The sequence below is a fragment of the Streptopelia decaocto genome (genome assembly GCF_964273445.1).
Source record: "Streptopelia decaocto genome assembly, chromosome: 3".
In the NCBI taxonomy this organism is placed as follows: Eukaryota; Metazoa; Chordata; class Aves; order Columbiformes; family Columbidae; genus Streptopelia; species Streptopelia decaocto.
The window spans coordinates 46785173-46805494 of NC_138656.1; the positions used below are offsets into that span (position 1 = coordinate 46785173).

General features: G+C 38.7%; 1 protein-coding gene across 4 annotated transcripts in view; it reads right to left on the bottom strand.

Annotated features, from left to right (window-relative positions):
• KIF25 (kinesin family member 25) overlaps window positions 1-20322 on the bottom strand; it is a 42072-nt gene that overhangs the window by 14496 nt on the left and 7254 nt on the right. For all 4 annotated transcript variants that reach the window (XM_082049297.1, XM_082049298.1, XM_082049295.1 and 1 more), the window contains 6 exons: window positions 19124-19262; window positions 17069-17172; window positions 15399-15487; window positions 13837-13879; window positions 7520-7587; window positions 3093-3167 (listed from right to left, as the gene is read on the bottom strand). In XM_082049297.1, coding sequence (XP_081905423.1) covers window positions 3093-3167; window positions 7520-7587; window positions 13837-13879; window positions 15399-15487; window positions 17069-17172; window positions 19124-19262 — 518 coding nt within the window. The remainder of the gene's footprint in view (window positions 1-3092; window positions 3168-7519; window positions 7588-13836; window positions 13880-15398; window positions 15488-17068; window positions 17173-19123; window positions 19263-20322) is intronic.

Below are 20322 nucleotides of genomic sequence, written 5' to 3' on the forward strand. Positions count from 1 at the left end.
TGTTCTGCCAGGGAGTAAAATTTCACTACCTAAGCTATACTGCCTCTGTGGGCAGACCTGAGCAGCTGCTTTTGGTTATCCAATTCTTTTCCTTATATCAAAATGTCGTTTCAAGCACATGCCAGCAAATCTCAATGAACAGCCCTCATTTAATTGTTTTAAATTTATGGTTTCAAGTCATTAAATACTTACATGGTGACTACAGAGAAATATATTTGCAGCTTTTTTTTTGCACATTAAACATGGCTAGAAGCAATTGTTTTGGAGGATTATTTAGAAAGCTTTCTCTTGTTAGAAAAAAACGTGTGCTGATAACCCACATAGCAAACACCTGGGGATAGCATACTCCTTCTGGGGATGCAAAGTCAAAGTTTCAATCAGTGAATCTACAGTAAATTCCCTCCATGTTTCAGGATGCAGAGTATAAAATAGAAGTCTAGCCATAGATTTGATGAAGTAAAGGAGAGATAACTGTAACTGAAAATAAAGTGCACTACAGCAAAATCAAATGTGCTAGAAATATGGGCTGTAAATCTAAGAGATTTCTCTAAGTATTCACTGCTGACATAACTGTACTTGCATTTATGTCAGTGGGAAATCTCCCACTAATTTTGGTAGTTTTCAGCTAGGCTAACAATGAGTAATTTTCACATTTCCATCTCTAATATACACTGCCTCATCAGCCTGTAGCTTATTGAGACGTCTAAATCAGAGAGATCTTTGGAACCAAAAAGGGAGCCAGAAGTTGGCCAGTAGTAGCTTTCCTTAGGAAAAACAGAATGGAAGTCTTTTTAGAAGTCTCTCAAACTTTCATGTAGTCCAGCTATTCAAATTTTCTTTCATTGCTACTTGTTGAGAAAGTAAGCATCATGGACAAAATAGTTCTGACAAGACACAGATGATATGATTAGAAGCAAAGTAGACAGGTGCTTGTAGCATTGAGGAGAGAGATCCAAATCAGGTATCAATCAGTGATAACTTCTCTGCCAAAGTCAAAACAGTATTTCAGTAAGCCCAAATGAGCTCAAACTATCCAAAGCAGTATTATATGTAAGAAGGCAGAGGAGAGAATGAATTATTGAGTGCTTCAACATGAAGACATGTAGCAGACTAGTTTATAGTTACCTAGTTTACTTTGTTGGTGCTGTGGTTCCAACATAAGGGTTTCCAATACAGCAATCTGAAAATTTCAGACTATGATTCACATATGTGTCCTGGCATTTCTGCTTCTTCACTCCGCTTCATTAGTTATATTCTAGTTTCTAGAAGTTCTTATTGTCAAGTTAGAATACCAATAGTTTTGTAGAATTTTTCTCCTGAAAAGAGTGTGGGTGTTCATTACAGCAAAGTTATCACTAGGAAAGAATGCTGTTAAAGGAAATCAAAGGAGGAGAAATGTATTCTTCTTTGAAATAAACAAACAAGTTTGATTCCTCAATGCTGTAAAGAAAAGAAATATTATCTTACTCCATTGCTGGCCCCGTATGACTAACTGTAAACTTTGAAGCCTGCTGTACTTTGTTTTGCATATGGGGCAATCTTTTCTTCATGTATATTTATACTGAAAAATGAAACAATTCATTAAGAAAGAAAAATAAAGAAAAAATAAAGGAGTGGAATACTCCTTTCTACTTAAGCTGTAAGTTGTTATAGACCACTGTGGAGCCCAGACTAAAACAATCAGGAACAGCAAAAAGGTTCAAGGTTCAGACTTTGTCTGTTTCCCATTTAGAAAGGGAAGGCTGCTGAGAACCATCGCTCGTAGACATAGCCTCAGCGTCCCTGAAAGTCTGCTTCTGTTTAAAAGGGACTTCTGGAAGAACAAGACAACTATTTTGTTTTCACTAACAGAACATTTCCTAACTGAATATAAACGTCCCAATTTTTAAGACAGGATTCTTTCAATGGGGAAATTAGAAAGTGAGGACTGCAGCAGATCGAGGGACAGATCAGATATGTCTGAAGATACATAGGCAACATATTGAGCCAAAGCAAACTTATGTTTATTGCAAAAGGAAAAGCAGAGAGAGAAAACAGCAGTTACAAGAACTTCTTCAGACTCCTCCAACCTAGTGGTCCTCAGGTTGCTCAGCTGTGGAACTGTGGCTGTCCTTGGTAAATAAGAATAATGTCATATGGGCCATATAGTGTTTCCCTTAGCTCAGGTAGCTTCTTCTAGGCTGCTTTTAAGAAAAGGAGACTTGGAAACTTCAGTGTGCAGACTGCCAGGAACAAGGATTGCCACTGTTGAGCTGTGCCAGTGCAGATGGAAAGGAACTGGCTTTCCCTCTACAGGAAGGGAAAGGTCCATGACAGCTCTACAACCACCATCTATAAGTGAGTGGAATTGGAATGGAGGTGAGAATCAAGCACAAAGAAAGTTTTGTATTAATCTCAGTTCAAGCCTCAAGGATTATAACAATATGGCCTTCAAGACTTCTTCGCAAGTTGAAATTGGCTCTAGTATAAATGAAGAATCACACTTCAGGAACTTCCATAGTTAAAAGTAATTACACATATTTGTTAGTAGTTGCTGCTGGTCAGTTTTGTATTTAAAACAACCAGAATTCTGTTTTAATCCCAGTGCCTAAAGGAGCGTTAGAGCTACGACCAAGGATGCTCAGTTCTGGTTCAACTGGGAACTGATATATCACCTCCTATGGCCTGTGCTGTACACAAAAACAGAACAGATGATCAGAGAGTGGCCCTGGCAGGCCTTTCATAGATGAATACACTGCTGGAAAAGATGTATCATACTGTGTCTACAACTGAAAAACAGGTATAAAACATAACCTACCAAAAAAAATAAATGTAATATCCTCCATAAGAAGCAATGCTTTTCCCAGAAAGAGACCAGAGAAAGTTTACTATTTTTTTCCCCAATTTGTTCTGCTAAATGTTGTAAACAGTGTTTTTACTGTTTATATAGGAAAACAACATTCACATGGTGTTGAGTAGAAAGAAAACAGGAAAATGCAACTGCAAAACCACAAAACTCGACAAGACCATCACTATCAAGTTGTTTTGTTGTAATTGATGGATTTCAGTAGATTATTGCCCTCTAGCTTTGTTACTCCAACCTTTGAACTTACCCATCCAGAAGAGATGTTAGCAAAGGGGCCACATCTGCAAATACTGTGTCTTGAGACTCTGAATCACTGTAAACTCTGAGGAGCAAAGTGCAATGATCAATGGAAGGAAAAATATAAATATGTTGTCACACTACAAGAACACAAACCAGGGAACATGTAGACCAGTGACATAAAACTTGTGACCTGCTGACATTTCTATGTCAGGGGACTGGAAATTAGAACTCCAGTGTTCTCACCCACTTTGGGGAGCAGCTGTTGTCTGTGCTGGAGGGAATGACCCACAGGGGTACATTTGTGACTCTCTAAGCTCATCCCAATTCTTCAGCATCCTAATCCTCTCTGCCAGATGGAGTGTTTTTTTCAGGCTGTACTAGATACCTCTTTCTTTCTTCCACCTACCAAACTGTGAATTATCCCTGCTGCTTGTGTCTCCTTTGTGTCACACTAAGGAAGGGAGTGGTCAGGTAGTGCTTCCCCTTAGATGTAGATAAGGTTTGAGAGAAAAATAAGAGGTACAGAGGCTGCAGGCTTCTCTCAGGACTTGTCTCAGAAGACCCAGCAGCAGAGCAGAAATCAGAAGGCCCCTGAGGGTCATGCTGAAGGATGCACTGTCCTTGTGGGCAGCATCAGCCTAAGGTGTTTCCATCCCCACCCCTGCTGAACTACCTACTCTGAAGTAAACACTTCTCACTCAAGGGAAATCTTTCTTTTACTTTGTGATGTGGATTTCAGACTAACTTTTAAACAGAATGAAAGACAATTATATTGAATGAGTTATTCCATCTCTTAGAAAAGAGCAATGACAGTACAATCCTTCAGCCGCAACAATATCTAAAACAACCGCATACGTTGTTTTCACATTCAAGGAAAAAAAAAGCTAACACAGGGCTCTTCAAAGAATTTTTTCATCGAACCCTTTCAGTGTTCAAGTTTGTACAACATAAAATCAAGACCTGAAAATAAGAACTCAAAGGGAGGAAAATCTGATCATAAAACGTGGACATCCTAACTCATTCATTTCTCTGCTAGTACACCAAAAGATTACAGCCTGCAGCAAGTGCTGTTTATACAAGATGAACAGAATCTAAAACATGAATGTAATTAGTCAGACTTAAGTATTTTAGGTATGAAAATTTATCTTTAGAAAAAGCTTCCTTTTCTAATATCTTTCTGTTGTGATTATTTTTGTTTGTTTGTTTGTTTGTTTAGCTCTGTTTTCCAACAAGTGATGTGTGTTCTTTATAACTTATAGCAAAATGACTAATTAGAAACAGGAATTTTGGTAGCAGCGAACATTACAAAGCAGTTACTTCCCTGTGTATATAGTATACTAGTACACTTCACTTACCAGTATTCCACAGCTTATATATGATACTACAAGTTTAACTGAATTAAGACGTAGTGTGCTCTTCAGCATTTACTCAAGACTCTTTGTGTATTTGACCAGAATCCAGCCACCACAGTCTGTAGCCTGCACACATGTAGATTTTTGTATTCATGTTCTCCACAAATAAGACTGTACAGAGGGGTCACTGATAAACAGATACAGAATTAGAGCTAGCCCACTTTATTCAGCACTTTGCTCCTAACAACAGCCAGTGGAAGGAGCAAGAAACACTATGGTGGCTGGAGATACAATAATTCATCTCTGTGTCTCATCCTAATCCTTAAAAGCTGTAAACTGGCCTCAAAACTGAAATACAAGTTGAATCTCCGTTTCAAAAAAAATATTATTAGAATTAGTATTCAGTTTCTTTTTGTGTCTTGCTGAATTCTTGGCCTGGAGTAACATCCTGTGGCACTGTGTTCCACAGTCTAATTGTAAGTTGCATGAAAATGTACTCTCTTTAATCAGGAAAGAAGCACTTGTCTGGCTTGTTGGGCAAATACTGCTTGTCTTGCCATTCCGCTGATATGCTGTCATCCTACACTGAGAAACCCACAAATACGCAGAGATGTAGCACAGTTTGTACTGGGAGGACACAGACACCGAGCAGCAATTCTCCATCCTGTTTTGCATGCATATACGCGCATGCTTCAGTAAACTTTGGACATCAAACCTGCAAGGTCAATATATGAGAGCAAAAGCACTTCCAAACACTTTTCTCTGCTTCATTTATCATCTGCACCTAGTCCTCTATCTTAACCAACTAGGCCTCTAACTCAATATGTGTTGAAATGATTTTTTTTTTTCTTAACACATCAAAACATCTCAGAGCTACTATATTAAAAAACAAAACAAAACTTTAAAAGGTATTTTGGAGATGAGAACGTTCTTACTGTCTTCACTTGCTGTTGCAGGGTTTTGCTGTCAAACAGATTGCTACCGACCACAACGAGGGCAAGAATCAGCTAGGCCTTCGTAGTCTGTTCGCACTGCAAAGTAGTACAGCCATAGCTAACTGAGGTTCTGGTAGCCATTCAGAGGAAAGGCACAGAGCTCCATGTTACAGTAACTACTCCAAATATTTACTCAACTTCCTAAAGGGGTTTTACTGCTACTACTTAGCTGCTGTGGTTCAAATGCTACCAGTACTCAAATTAAATAGTTTAAAGTCGGCTTGAACTAGTTTATGCTACATTGTAATCATGGCACTGACTGAAGCATGGACACCCACTTAATTTGCTATCCAAGACCATGAAAGATGCAGCAAATCCAGAGAATCTCTTTCTATAAGCCTATATATTTTTACCAGAATGATGACAGGTTTGTCCCCGTGTAGCAATTAATGTTAATTTCACCTTGAAAATTCTGAGCTTCTTTTTTATTGCACTAACTGATTCACCAGTAAAATTATTAAAGCACAACATGCTGAAAGCTGGAATTTTCTTCCTGAGCTGAAATCAAATATTTGGACATTTATTAGTTCCATAAAACTTTGCTAAAAAAATAAACATTTTTGAGTTCATAAGAACCATATGCTCTTCTGTTTATAAAAACGAGCTGTGCTGGGACACTGAAAAAACATTCCCCAAGAACTGCATTCTTTAGGGGATTTACATTTTTTTAACCCTTTTCCTGATTATCAGGATCTACACCACATGTCCATAGTCACAGCACCTCTGGAGTCCTGTGTCAATACCATTAACTGTGTTGCTCTACAGAGTTGAATTCCAGCATTATTCTGCATTTACTTCAACTGGTATGGCTGTGTTAGGTGTAGCTGGAGGGGAAAGAAATTACTTCGGCTGGCTTAGCAGACATGCAGGGGGGCTGTGTACCTTGAGAGATTGCATATGCCTTGTAACAAGGGAGTCCTGTAACTATAACTTATGGGGTCAGTAAAGCTTCCCCAAGATTTGCATTATCTCAGGAATTTTCAGTTGTCTGGTGGCCTCCACAAGATCAGTACCCAGTCTTTGTGAGCAGAATGAGGCAGCATCTGAGAAGGATGCCTCAAGAAAAGGGTGAATGACTGGCAAAGTTTAGAAAACTTAGGGCAGTTCAGACTGAACAGACTCAGACCTTAAGTTTAAACCAGGACAGATAATTCCTGCTGGATACATTTGACTTTAAATTAAGTTTTGCCTTCAAGCAAGGAAGCATAAAGTTGTCCTCGTGTTTTGTTCCCAGAGGGTTTTGAAGCACAGTTCAGGGTAGAGAGCCTTGCAACATATAGATGCAAAGTTTGCATTAAAAAAAAGGCACGAGGCAAAATTTTGTATTTCTTTGTTTACAGAGATCTCATTTGTATTAATTTAACTCTTCATTCCCATTTTCAGAGGTTCAGGTCAACACCATTCTGAAAGAACACAAGGCACTTTTCAGCCTGGCTCTCTGCAGTTTTCTATCTTGCAGACTGGCTCTGGTGTCTCGTAAGGCACAAACACCAATTAAAACACGTATCACAGCTGTTACATTCAAAATCTCTCTTGTCTATGCAGATTTTTTGGCTTCTAATAAGGAAAGTGGTCACACTACAGCCTTTCCCTCAGGGGGTGCTGATTTATATGCCACTACTCTACCCTCAAAAGTAGCATGGCTGAACATCAAGTCTTCCAAGTCCTCAGTCCAGTTTCTGCTTCAGTCATGCTGTATATCTAATGCTGAAGTCACTAAATCCATCTCAAGATCTTACCTTTAAAACGTGGATAACATTTTGCTATCTCCCAACATGCTCCAAGGATCATGAGAGCTATTCAAACTGTGAAGAAGGTCAAATAAGTCTCTACATCTTTTTAAAACTTAGGCATATCAGTAGTCTTCACTGAGAGGGAAGACTAAGTCTGTCCTCTATATCCTGAAGTGCATCATTCTGTCCTGGGAAGAACGTGAATACAATATAATTTTTTTAAAAAGAAAGAAATAAACAAACAAACAAACAAAAAAACCCATTACTTTCTAACCAATGCCTACCAAAAAAAAAAAAAAAGCATTCACTATACAAATCTTCCAGCAATACAGATTTCTACCCAGGACTACTCACCTCTCAAACTGGAAAGTCTTGTTTATTGATGCATGACCAGGACGGCTACACTTTACAAGGACAGTTTCCTAAGAGAAAAACAAAGTACTTATAGCTAATAACATAGGTGCACACACAGAGAAATATTTATCATTTCTAAGATGGCAGATGACAGTAGTAATTAAGGATCATAAAGTCCAAGGCCCTTCTCCAGCAGTCACCAACGTGTGAGGTTTAAGAGCCTGTATACTGGAGTGAACTAGCAGGACTACAAGAAAAGATCTCAAAACACATTCACAGAATTACAGAATGTTAGGGATTGGAAGGGACCTCGAAAGATCATCTAGTCCAATCCCCTGCCGGAGCAGGAACACAGATTATTAAAGAGCAAAGAACACAAAATATGTGCACTTAAGCTGACGAGAAAGATTCGAACCCTTACCTGAACTTCTTATGTGCCTAGAAAGCCACAGGCAAGTAGACCCAACCTCCCCAAATGCCACCACAAGTAGAAAAAAAAGTCAAAAAGAGCTGTCTTCTAGTATAGGGCCAGTTTTCACAGTGCCTTTTCAGACTGATTTCATATATACCTGTGCCTAGAATTGAGCAGAAGATGCACATTTCATAGAATAACATGCTAGTCCACAACTGTGAGAAGAAACTGCACTAGCTCAATGGTAGAACTCCATGGGTTTTTAGTGGAATCAGCTTTCCAGACAGATTATATAGTAGTTTTATAAGTCTGACAAATGCGTGGGAAGCTCTTTACACTATTACCAGAGTGTAATCACAGCAGTCCAGTATGCTTTACATAGCAGCTTCTGTGCCCTTCAGCTCCTCGTGGCATATGTTACTTAATTGCAGAGAGCAGTAAAGTAAAAAAATGTGGGAGTTTACAACACTTCGGGTGGAAACTCACTAGCACACAAAATACTTCATCTAGTTCAAGGAGGTTTCCTAGCTTAGTAACCTGCAGTTACATTACTGCATTTGATGGGAGTGCCAGAATTTCACTGTGCTGCAGACAGGTGCCTTGGAGTGCTGAACTAAATGAGAATTGCCACAGAATGAACTCGTAAAGAGCTAAGCAAATAATGATTACGTAGTGCTATGCGCAGTATGCAAACAGCTAATAAAAATCAAATTGCTTGTTTTAAATTTACAAGTATTTCACCCTCTTTGGAGAAGGCCAATGTATCATTATCAACCTCATGATGACCACCCTCACTCTACAGAACAAGCTGTGTTACCCATCCCAGTACTGGCCAATCTAGCAGCAGAAGTACAGATGTGAGTACAACACTTTGCTCCAAAATGGCATGACGAAGATATTCTAATAGGATCAGTAACCAAAAATTAAAAAAAAAAAAAAAAAAGGAAAAGAATATGGAGTTATGGAACAAATTTCTGATTGAGATATTGTGCTGGTTTGACTGAAAACGAGTTAATTTTCTTCATGCAGTTAGAAATCTTTCTTTTTCGTAGCTAGCACGGTCATTGTTTGGTCTTAGTTTGAAAACAAGAAGATTAACACCCCAGTACAGAGATAATGTTTTTAATTGCTCTGGTCTGAGAGCCAAGGACATTCTGAGCACTCTGCCCACAGGTGTGAGGCATCAAGGAAAGGGGGCATGGATGGGGCAGACCTTGACTGACACCGAGACTGATCAGTAAGAGTATTCCATCCCATTAGTGTCATGCTTCACGTTTAACGATAGTCAGGATCTTCCAGTGCTCTCTCTTGCTTCTTTGCTTTCTTTGCTCTTTTTGTTGGAGTCAGGCGAGTTCTGTTTGGGACTTTCCTTAGTTTGGCCTTTTGCCATCCTGCCATTTTTCAGAGGCCTCCGGGACTTTCTGCCTTTTTCCTCTTTTTCTCTCTCTGGGATCAGCTGTTGGGACCAGGTGCTGCTTCCTGGGATTGGCTGCTCAGTGCAGATGGAGTTCATGAGGAACTGCATTGAGTATCTTCTATTTTATACTCTATTTTATAGATATATTTACTAGTAGTGTATTAGTATTTTGTTATTTTATTAAACTGTGTTTATCCCAATCCAAGTTTCTCTCTTCCCTTTCAATTCTCTCCCCTATTTGGGGGACAGAAGGGAGGAGGTTTCTCTCTTCCCTTTCAATTCTCTCCCCTATTTGGGGGGCAGAAGGGAGGAGTGAGTGAGTGAGTGAGTGAGTGAGTGAGTGAGTGAGTGAGTGAGTGAGTGAGTGAGTGGCTATCGTGGTTGTATTGCTAGCTCGGGTTAAACCACAACAGATATCAAATTTACTTGCAGACCAGCTTTCCCTAAGGTGAGAAATAGGACAGAAAATACTCTGTTTGCGTAACATAAAAACAAAAGAGTTGTTAATAGGCAGAAGTTTCATATGAGCATTGGTAATGACCTTCCTTTCTCAGGAGATCAGCATGACCTAACATATCCACGATGGCTGCTGGCCTACAGAATGTCATCAGGTTTCCCTGTCAATAGTGCTTATGAAATCTGTACAGCTGTCTCACATGAACACTGAAGAATTGTTTTTCACCCTGGAGTCACAGAATACTCCCCAAACGAGTTCTTTCAGGGCAATATGAATCATGGAAACGACAAAAGGATACTTCATAAATATTCACAATCTGTCCTGACACCCAAGGCTGACTCCCCAAGCCTGTGAAATTCAGTAAGGCCAAGAAATAATTTTAAGTGAGTTATATGAAACAGTAGATATAGACACAATCACAGAATCCAGCTGTGGTAATTATAATTTCTTATCGCTTGTTACTGCATATCTGCTGAAGGCTATGCCCCCTTTCCAAAGACTACTGCTCCATGGCAGAGCCAAGGTAAGGCAGACTGTGACGGCTCCTCATGTTTCACTGTCAGCTTCAGTGCAACTGGCTGACACAGCCCTGAGGCTGACACGGACAGCTTTAAAGGTAAGCACCACCGGAAGAAAACTCTAGCTTCCCCTAGACATTCTCCCCCTCTAGCCTGGGGATGCTGATAAGCAACTGGGGAACAACCATGTCTCCAACTGTCTTGGCTGTGCTAATACATATTTTGCCAGTCCTATCTTGGAGAAACAGCAGAAGCTTGCACCTTCCCTAACATTCAGAGCAGCCTCTTTGCCATTCCCTTTTTCTCAACTATTTGCAAGTGAAAACCTTCTCAAAAGAAAATGAAATGAATTAATCATGTAAAGGCAGACAGATTTTTTTTCTCTGTGACAAAAGAAGTTGGATTCAAATGTCACTTCAGGTGTTAGACTAGAGCAGGCACCTCAGATGCCTATGTAGTCATGGAGAAAGACTAACATATTTAAAGTTTAATTCAGATCTTATGTGCATGACTTACCCTCTGAAGGTGGCTACTTTTCTTCAACAACCACACGAGGAGTCTGGAGCGATTAGGCATCTCATTTAAGCATCTGCACACTCAAACATGACACCTTTATTCACAGGCACGCACAGCACAGCCTGCCATTGATGGACAAAACTACAGAAAAGCAGCATGTGGGATCCTAGACCAGAATCACAGAATCTTTGAGAAGGAAGGGCACTTAGAGAGACTTTGAGGGCAACCTCCTGCTCAGAGCAGGGTCAGCTACAGCAGGTTGCTCAGGACCATGTCCAGTCAGGTTTTGAGCATCTCCAAAAACGGAGACTCCACACCACCTCTGGGCAATCTGTTCCTGTGTTTGACAACACTCACAGCTTCTCATGTTTAAGCTGAATTTCCCGTGTTTCAATTTGCATCCATTCCTCCTTGTCCTGTCACCACCAAGAAGATCCTGAACATTCAGTACCAAAGCTACTCATTTTCACAGGTAATGACAATACCAGCACCACTCAATGTCCTAATCTATATGGAGTGGTTCAACCTAATGTGTAGTGTGTACTCACTCTCCGCCATTATTGCATAACAACCTTCAGAAGAAAGGTTCAGACAGTTGCTATCTTTATGGTGAGCAGTTAAACATACACAGGAAAGGAAAAGGAAAACTTCAAAAATTGTAAAGTAGCTCAAAAACTGAAATGAAATACAGGGTGGTTCAAAAAGATGTACCCAACTTCAAAGCATGTATTTTACAATGGAAACATTGTAATGATTCTCTAGACAAGATGAGCAAGATTGTAGGAAAAATCACGTCTTTTGAAGAATTACATGAATCTCTAAATAAACAAAAGAAAAAACACTCAAAGACTAAATGGAATTCATTCAGTGTCAGTCTCACAAAAAGATATACACCATTCTGTCCAAGTGTCAGTTCTGCCTGTCTACGGACAATTTGAAGGGAGTCTTAACAGAGCTCCTACCAGACGAGAAAAAAAGCTATTTTATACTGTAATTTCTGCTGTGGTATTTCCCTATGAGACAGATGTTTTCCCTGTTCTAGCTATAGCATGACAAAGTTGTTAGATGAGAGTTGTTAGAGCTCCAGTCCAATTCAGGAACAACATCAAGCTGCAGCTTGTCCAGAAGATCCAACCATAGTTTGCAGTATGTGTGCTGGACCGCATTGTGACTCTGGTTCTCAAAGGCAGCTCTGCTTTCTAATGCACATTAGCTTTAAAATTATCAAGGCAGAAAACTGCCTGGTTATGTTACACATATAAAGTATTTTCAGGGAAACATCTGGAAAGACAGCCATGATATGAAAAGCAAAACTAATAAACTATGGACCTCTATCACAGTCAGTCTTCCTTCAGCTTGACCTAAAATTTCCTTTAAATCATAAATACTTGTCTGGAAAATGGTTAACTTGTTTTCAGAAATAGGAGCTTTGACTGCATTGCAACTAAAAGCTCAATAACAAATCAGGCCCCATAATTTTATCTGAAAATTACATATTTATCCTTGCCACAAGCATAACACCTGCAGTTGTTAAAAGCAATATAAGCAGGCAATAAACATTGATTTCCTTTACTTTTGTTAGATTAGCTTAAACTAAGCTTTTATCCTCTCTCATGAACTTAGATCCCTCAAACAAAAATATTTTTTTTTAATTTCAAAAAAATATTCATATTAGGAAACTAACACAAAGAGTTAAGGTGTTTGATCAAAACTAGAAAGCATTTTAACCAAATAGATGTCAAGGCAAACTAATAAAACACTGGAAGTCAATGTTGTGTTTTCCAAAACCAGAAAGTTAGTATCTTGCACATTTCATTTTACAATCAAGTCCATGCATAGATTTGTATTCCTGGAATATTTCATAAAGATTTCTAAACATAAGAGCAGGTAAGCATATAGATGGTTACCAGGTCACTGTTTTATATGAACTAAAACTCATAAATTGTCATAAGTAAGCAGACACTGCTTTGCCTGCAAATATATAGATATATATCATATTCATATATCTGTGAAATAATCCGAAACCTAAATATTATCTAATTTATCAGGTCAGAAATGGTCGTGGCTTTCTATAGTACAATAAATGGGTAATGGCATCCAGGGTACTACATCTCCCATTACAGGTCCCTGTTTTTTATCCCCTGACGTATTTACTATTTTTTAGCTGACTCTTCATATGCTCCATTAGTTCCTAATTGCAGATATATATATCTAGAAGTATCCACATCTACTTTATGCAACTGAGATCTGCCTAATGAAGCTATAATTTGGGAGATTTAAATGCATAACATACTGTAGGTCATTTCTGCACTATTTTCAGCACTATACTATAGAAGACAATTTGGCTAATCACCACGTAAGTAACAGTGAGCAGCCAACTAAGAACTATGGTGGTTAAGAAAATTAAAACCCAAGTTAATACTTTGACCTTAGCTCACAGTACTGTGCCTTTTTAAGTTTTATATCTTGGTAATGGCCTCAATTAACGCTGTCATCTGGATGTGCAAGCTCAATGCTCATTTTCCTTCCTCCGATGGATCAATGCCAGGACATTTTAACATGCTTGAGTGTAGCACCACGCAGGCTGTTGTGGTTCATGAGATATGATATTTCTCTCCTAATCCATTAGTTGTGTTGCAATAATAAAATTTAAAAAAAAAAAAAAGCCTGACATAATTTTAGAAATAGTTACAGTAAATACAAGTGGGTCAAAGGGACTGACTGCAGAGGTCTACAGCGGTTTGACTGGCACAACCTCCCGTTCATGGATGACTGCACCAGCAGAAGCTCCAAGGTGTTACTATCACAAAGAGTCAGGATGAAAACAGCACAAACCACTGGTTGTTGCACCCATGGGTGATCAAATCTGGATGCTGATTGACAAGAAAGTACCTTATTTTATTTTTTTTTTTTTAAAACCATGGTTCACATGTCCCTCTTTTTCCCCCTTCCTAGTATCTGTGAACATGCTTTTGAATTTCACCATCAAATACTCACATCATCAACTGCATGTGCCACTTTTTCTGAAAAGTTCCTTTGCCTGTAAGAAAAAAAACAACAAGCCAATAGGGGAAAAAAAGTACCTTTCAAACCATAAATGTTCCATTTAGCTCAGGAAAGTCAATACTCAAAATGTCTGTGAACTACACATTGTCTGAAGAGTACCCTTCAGAATTGCCATTATTACTGTACCAAATGTACATACTAACACCACAGTTAATTATGAATAAAAAAAATAAAGCACAAGCAGCCAACATAATCTGCTTAAAAAAAAGAAATTTAGAACAAACCCAATGAAGACTAATTTGCATGCAAACCATTCTATTATTTTGAGACTGTAATGCGATCCTGTAGCTAGAGACTTTTACTATATAAGACTGAAGTGAAAAACACCCTCTTTTTAAGTATTTGTCCTGGATCTTGCATCCATTACTAGCCCAAAAACTGACTGAGACTGCTGAGGTGTATAAATTTGTCCGTGTGTGTTTTGAGAATCACTCCCTAGTTTTCTAATTAAATTTTATTTAAATTACTTTTTGATATATTAAGAAAACTTAATTTTAATGATAGTTTGTTTGGCCCAGTCCATCCTGTTCTACACTGCAATTCAGCAGCTGGTTGCACTCACTGTTCCATACAGCAACAGAAACCTTGACTGTGTTCTTTCCCAGGTATATCAAGGAAAGGTTAATACAAGTTCCACCTCAGGCTCCTTGAAATTTATTTTCTGCTATTTTTGATGTTGTTTTCATTAAAACAAATCTATATTTTTTAAAAGATTTGCCAAAAATTAATGAACTTTAAAACACTGAACGTAGTTTTTCCGAATTACAACCCGGCCAAAGTAAAATAAAGCCCCAAATCAGTTATTTACTCACGATAATGTTACTGTTTTCTAGCCACCCACCTAGTTTTCCCCTTCTCTCTTTGTTTGTCTATGTTTCAATCACTACCTTCTTTCACGTTAGTCATCTACAGAGAATTCAGCTTGTTATAGCACATACTTGCATCTAATCCCTCTTTTCCTTTCGGATCTCGGAATGTTTTGCCACTTCTGTTACAGTAAGTGTGTTATAAATTAGGGATGCAGAGCCAAATTATACTGAAATAGAATTACCAGTGCTTGTGCTGACAGCAAATCTGTTCTATAGCATTACAAAACAACTGTAATGCTGAGTATGTTCCTCTACACAAAACTTCTGCCAGTTACTACATTACTGTATCCCAGAATTTGTATAGGATAGTGAATATACTCTAAACTGATTGCAGCTGTGTTACTTCTGCCAAGCCAGGGATAATGCTGGCTTGGCAGAACAGCTACAACTTTCTGTTCAGGTGGATATACTTTTAGACAAGGAGATGAGATTGGCTAAAGTCAATTTAGCAGGAGAAAGAAAACTGCAATTAGTTTTTGTGATACCATCATTGTTCCCCCCCCCCCGACACGCGTAAAAACAGAAAAATCAAGAACACAGTTGTTCTCACATACATGTAACTATTGTTTTCCCTGTATATTAATTATGAGTCAGCTAAGATGTAACACAGACAAAATCAATCACCTCTCTTGTGATATTGAATGTCCAGCAACAGTATCAAAAGGTAGTAATGGTCGGATCCTGCAGTGGACTCTGATATTTCCTCTCAGTTCCTAGGATTAGAATGTTAAGATGTGTTTAACAGAAACTACTGTAGAGGACAAATACACCGGAATTTGTGAAGCAGACACAAACATGCAGGTGTTTACAAAATCACAGCCTAAGACTCTGTAGGGAGAAAAACAGTATCAATATCATTTGCCTTGAGAAGTTAGGAGAAAGTACTTGAGGAAGCCTGAGCTCTTCAGAGCTCTGGAATGGTGTAGCCCCCTCCAGTCCACATGGGGAAAAAAAAAAGGCTTTAAATCTGAGCCGTTTTCCTCTCTTCAGTCTCCTTCCCCTCTTTACTTGAGCTTCTTCAGACACATATACTAATTCAACAGACAAGATTACACACTTCATTTCTCTTCCACCAGCCCTGAGGAAGATGTGAATATAAAACATTTTGTCCTTTTCCTCTCCACCGTGTTCACATACATGACTAAAAGTGCAGTATCTGATTTTTCTCTGCAGGCTGTTTCACATTTCAGTTTGTATAACCTGGTGTTTTTTCTTCCTTTTTGTTGGTAACCAGTTGTGTTGTATCAGTGAAAACACATTGTCTGTGATGACTACTGACCACTGGCACTAAGTCCTGACTGCCTTGGAGAATGTCCTTTCAGTAAGCTGCAACACAAGGCAGAGATTGGAAGGCAAGTACTTGTTAACAGAGAGTTCAATTTCCCACTAAGAAAAACTTCAAAGCATGTTGTTTGAAGACAATCTGTGTTTCTAAAAATCAGATTCTGAATTGAGCAACCCAAAACTAGTCATTTGGTGGGGGTGGGGAGAAAGAGTAAGGTTAACGTACAAGAAAAACCCCAAAACATCAATCCCAGACAAACCATCATGAATGGCACAGGACACAGCCAGAAATATTTTGGGAAAAAAAAAAGACGACCATTTTGCAATTTCGAGTTGATAATTTTAAGAACTCCAAAATAACTTCAGAAGCTGCAAATTTAGAGAAGAGAAGAGGAGAAGAGAAGGGGAGAAGAGAAGGGGAGAAGAGAAGGGGAGAAGAGAAGGGGAGAAGGGGAGGGAAGGGGAGGGGAGAAGGGGAGGGGAGAAGGGGAGGGAAGGGGAGGGAAGGGGAGGGAAGGGGAGGGAAGGGGAGGGAAGGGGAGGGAAGGGAAGGGAAGGGAAGGGAAGGGAAGGGAAGGGAAGGGAAGGGAAGGGAAGGGAAGGGAAGGGAAGGGAAGGGAAGGGAAGGGAAGGGAAGGGAAGGGAAGGGAAGGGAAGGGAAGGGAAGGGAAGGGAAGGGAAGGGAAGGGAAGAAGAGAAGTAGAGAGAGAAGGGAGGAGAGAGAACAGAGGGGAGAGGACAAAGAAACTCAGTTCTGTCCACTATTCAAAATGGATGATACTCCTTATAGCAATATGTTGCACGAGTGGATTTAGAAGATGCTTGCATAAAAACAATGGGGTGGGGTTTATTGTGAGACAAATGTGCCTCAGCAAAGAAATGTATCATATATAGACAGCTCTGGGAGGTGATACATCCCTGAAAAGTATAATCACTTGTTTTATTTGTGAGGAAATTATGAGCATAATTACAACAAAATAAGAAAATGTTCTGTCATTAAATGTACTTACAACTAAACTGTTATGTAGAGCTCTCCTCTTCTGCTTTTCTTTCTCATATTTCTCTGTCACCTCTTGTAGAGACTGCTCAAGATCAAAAGCTTTGATCTGAAACACTAGAAAAAGCTGTTTCAAAGAACTAAACTCTGTGACTTTACAAAATTAGTTTTCCAGGAGCACCTCATACAGGCATCAACCTTTTTAACTTCTACCAGACTTCAATTATGAAGGTCAGTTCCTGATTTACTAGACATCTCTGAAAAACCCCATCATATTCCTTGCTATGTGATGGCTATGCAAAGTTACAGATAATTACCACAGCTATACATGTGAAATCTTGACAACCAATCAAAAATACAAGATATTCAAAGAAAGTTCAAATGTGTCAGTTTAGTTAAAGTAATGTTATCTGTCCCTGAAGTCTGAAACCTAAACTTGAAACACCGTGCTTCTGGATGGGGCTGTCACTTACAAGGCTCATACCATATTTGCAGATTATTAGATTCATGACAGCTAACTTTACAAGAAGGTAACATCTCATTTATCTTCAGCCTCATTTACAGTGCTACTAAGCCTGTAGAACAGCTATAAGGTTCCCCTTTAAGATCGGTGCATTTGCTTCATGGGTAGGATTTCACGACAAAGATGGATCTTTCAAACCTCAGTGACTCTCCTTCACAAAATTGAGGAGAGCAATATGGGTCATCATAAAAGCCTCCTGACTTCACAAATGATTTTATTTTGGCTCAATTACATTAACACTGAGTAGGCCTAAAACAAATGTACAGCCCAGAAGGTGCATAATGTGACTGTAAACTTGTGTAAAAAGCAAGCTTTTAGGAACCTCAGTGGGAAATCAATCTCCCCAGCAATTAGTGAGCAGTTTGAAGATGTAGAGTATCAAGCATTCGAAACCACAATCTGTGAGCTGAGTTAGCAGGATGGCCACCAGCCTCACTATCGTGCTATCTTACAAAGAGAGGAACCAAAATAAAATCTCAGCATGCCACACATTCGATTTATACTCTCTGACATAGATTAAAAATCAGATAACTTCAAGGGACATTTGTCTACACTAGAAATTTCTCAGGTCATATTTCTGTATTATGTTACCCACGCTGTTCACCTACAGGTCATAATGTTTCTCCACAAGTGCATGCATGCAGGGAGGACATGACAAGATGGATGGGTGATGGCAGAGCAGTGGACGTGGTCTACCTTGACTTGAGTAAGGCACTTGACACACCTTAAGTGCCAAATCCAACCTCTTACCTGTTCATTTAGCCCCATGCTTCAATAATGGAAACATTCACCCTTATTTGGGTTAATTTTCCACTTTGTTTTTTTGCTTTTTAAAGATAACTTGATTAAGCATATGCTCTACATGGATAATACAGTAATCAATTCAATTTAAATCATAATTTAGTACATAACATACAGGGACAAGTTCTCCAAACTTTCATCACTGAGAATGCCATTCATTGCTGTTGACCTGAGTAGTCCCATCAGAACCAAAACAGTCACAAAATTAAATATTTAAACCAAAAAGTAAAGCAAGATAAAACTGTACTTTTAAAATGACAACACATGGATGTCAGAGCATCACCCAGGGACTCAGATATTTAAAATCCTGCCTGTCCTAATTTCAGACAGTATTTTCTGAAATCCCCAAAATCACCTGAGACCTTTTCTGGTACAGCCAAAAGCAGACAAATCTCAGCTAAAGCAACACATTCTTTATTCAGCTATTCTAAAATAGCCAAGATAAAAAGCCTAGGAACTTCAGGTTAAAAATGTTACAGCTGAGCCAACTCAGCAGTAGTCTAGTAGCAGCTGCAATCAACACAAAAGCTAAATCCAAATTATCAGTCATAACCTCTGCAAAGTTATTTGTATTATTTCTAACACTTCAGAACTCCTTGGTGCTCTAACGTCAAACACAAAACAAGTGCTACAATTTCAATGACACGTTTTTTAAAAATCAAACTCAACCTTTTAATGTTAGTAACATTTAACAGTGACATTGTTGATGCTACATGTTTGAAATGGAAGTGCAATGAGCCTTACTTTGCATTGCTTCATTTTGCAGCTGTATCCCTTGGACTGCTGTCAAAAGTTGGTAAAGCCAAGTGTTGCTTTGGAGCTGAAAGTCTTTTGAAAGCTCAAGAGCAAATGAATGGAGGCTCTTCAGGTCTTGCTTAAGCCTCTTCTCAGAAAAAAGGAAAAATATGTTATAAAGACACAAAACCAGCAGTTAAGGAAGAATCAATATAACACCACCACAAATAATTACAGTGAGATATCGCAGTCAGGAAGAACCCTCTACTTGATGAAGGGAAGTCTTCAGGAGTATATCTTTCAGCATGTTTAGAGAAGGACCCTGCAAGATATATCATTTCCTAAAGACTTCAGCAACGCTTTATGGATCCTTACCATCTTATGCTACCTACTTCGACCATAAAATAGCTTCAGGCATAACAAAGGCTCATTTTTGTTTCATCAAACGAAAAAGAGTGTGTGTGGCATGTGTGTATTCTGTTCACTTATAAGACATATCCAGAATTAGCAAGGAAAAATTGTGATCCATTCCACACTTGGATCAGGAGGCACGTGTTAAGCTTCACTCTGAGTCACTTCTTTTAAAAGCCAGTTCTATGCCTTCCTATGAGAACACATGTATTTTGAAAACGTCCGAAATGTTTATTGTTCACAAAAGTATTTGTCTTATGGATATAACTCAGCATAACATACATGATGAGCATTTTAAATATTTATAAGAGCAGCTTATATTCACTTAAAAGTCCAAATAAAGTAAAGCCACATTGATCTGATTTTAGGATTTGGAGATTTCTTGACATCTAAGTCTTGGAACAAACATGTAAAGCCATCTGTACATACAGGGTGTTTCAAAAAGATGGACCCAATTTGAAATCACTATATCTCTGCAACCATGAACAGCTTATGAATGAAACTCTTACAGTCCATATAGCAGGAAGAGGCAACACAGAGTATTTACAAGAAGGTTACTAAAACTTGATAACTCATTAAACTGTTTGTAAATTTATGTGTAATTGTAATATGTTGGGTTCATCTTTTTGAAACACCGTGTACTTTAGCTCACAGAAGCATGGAAATGTCTCATTAGTCAGCCTGGTACAAAGTGTCACATGTTGTAGTTTTCCAAGTGGGGTACGAACTTTGAATTAATCAACTAGTTTCAATGATAAAACAATCTAAACTAAAGGGAGAAAATCATTGCATTTCCC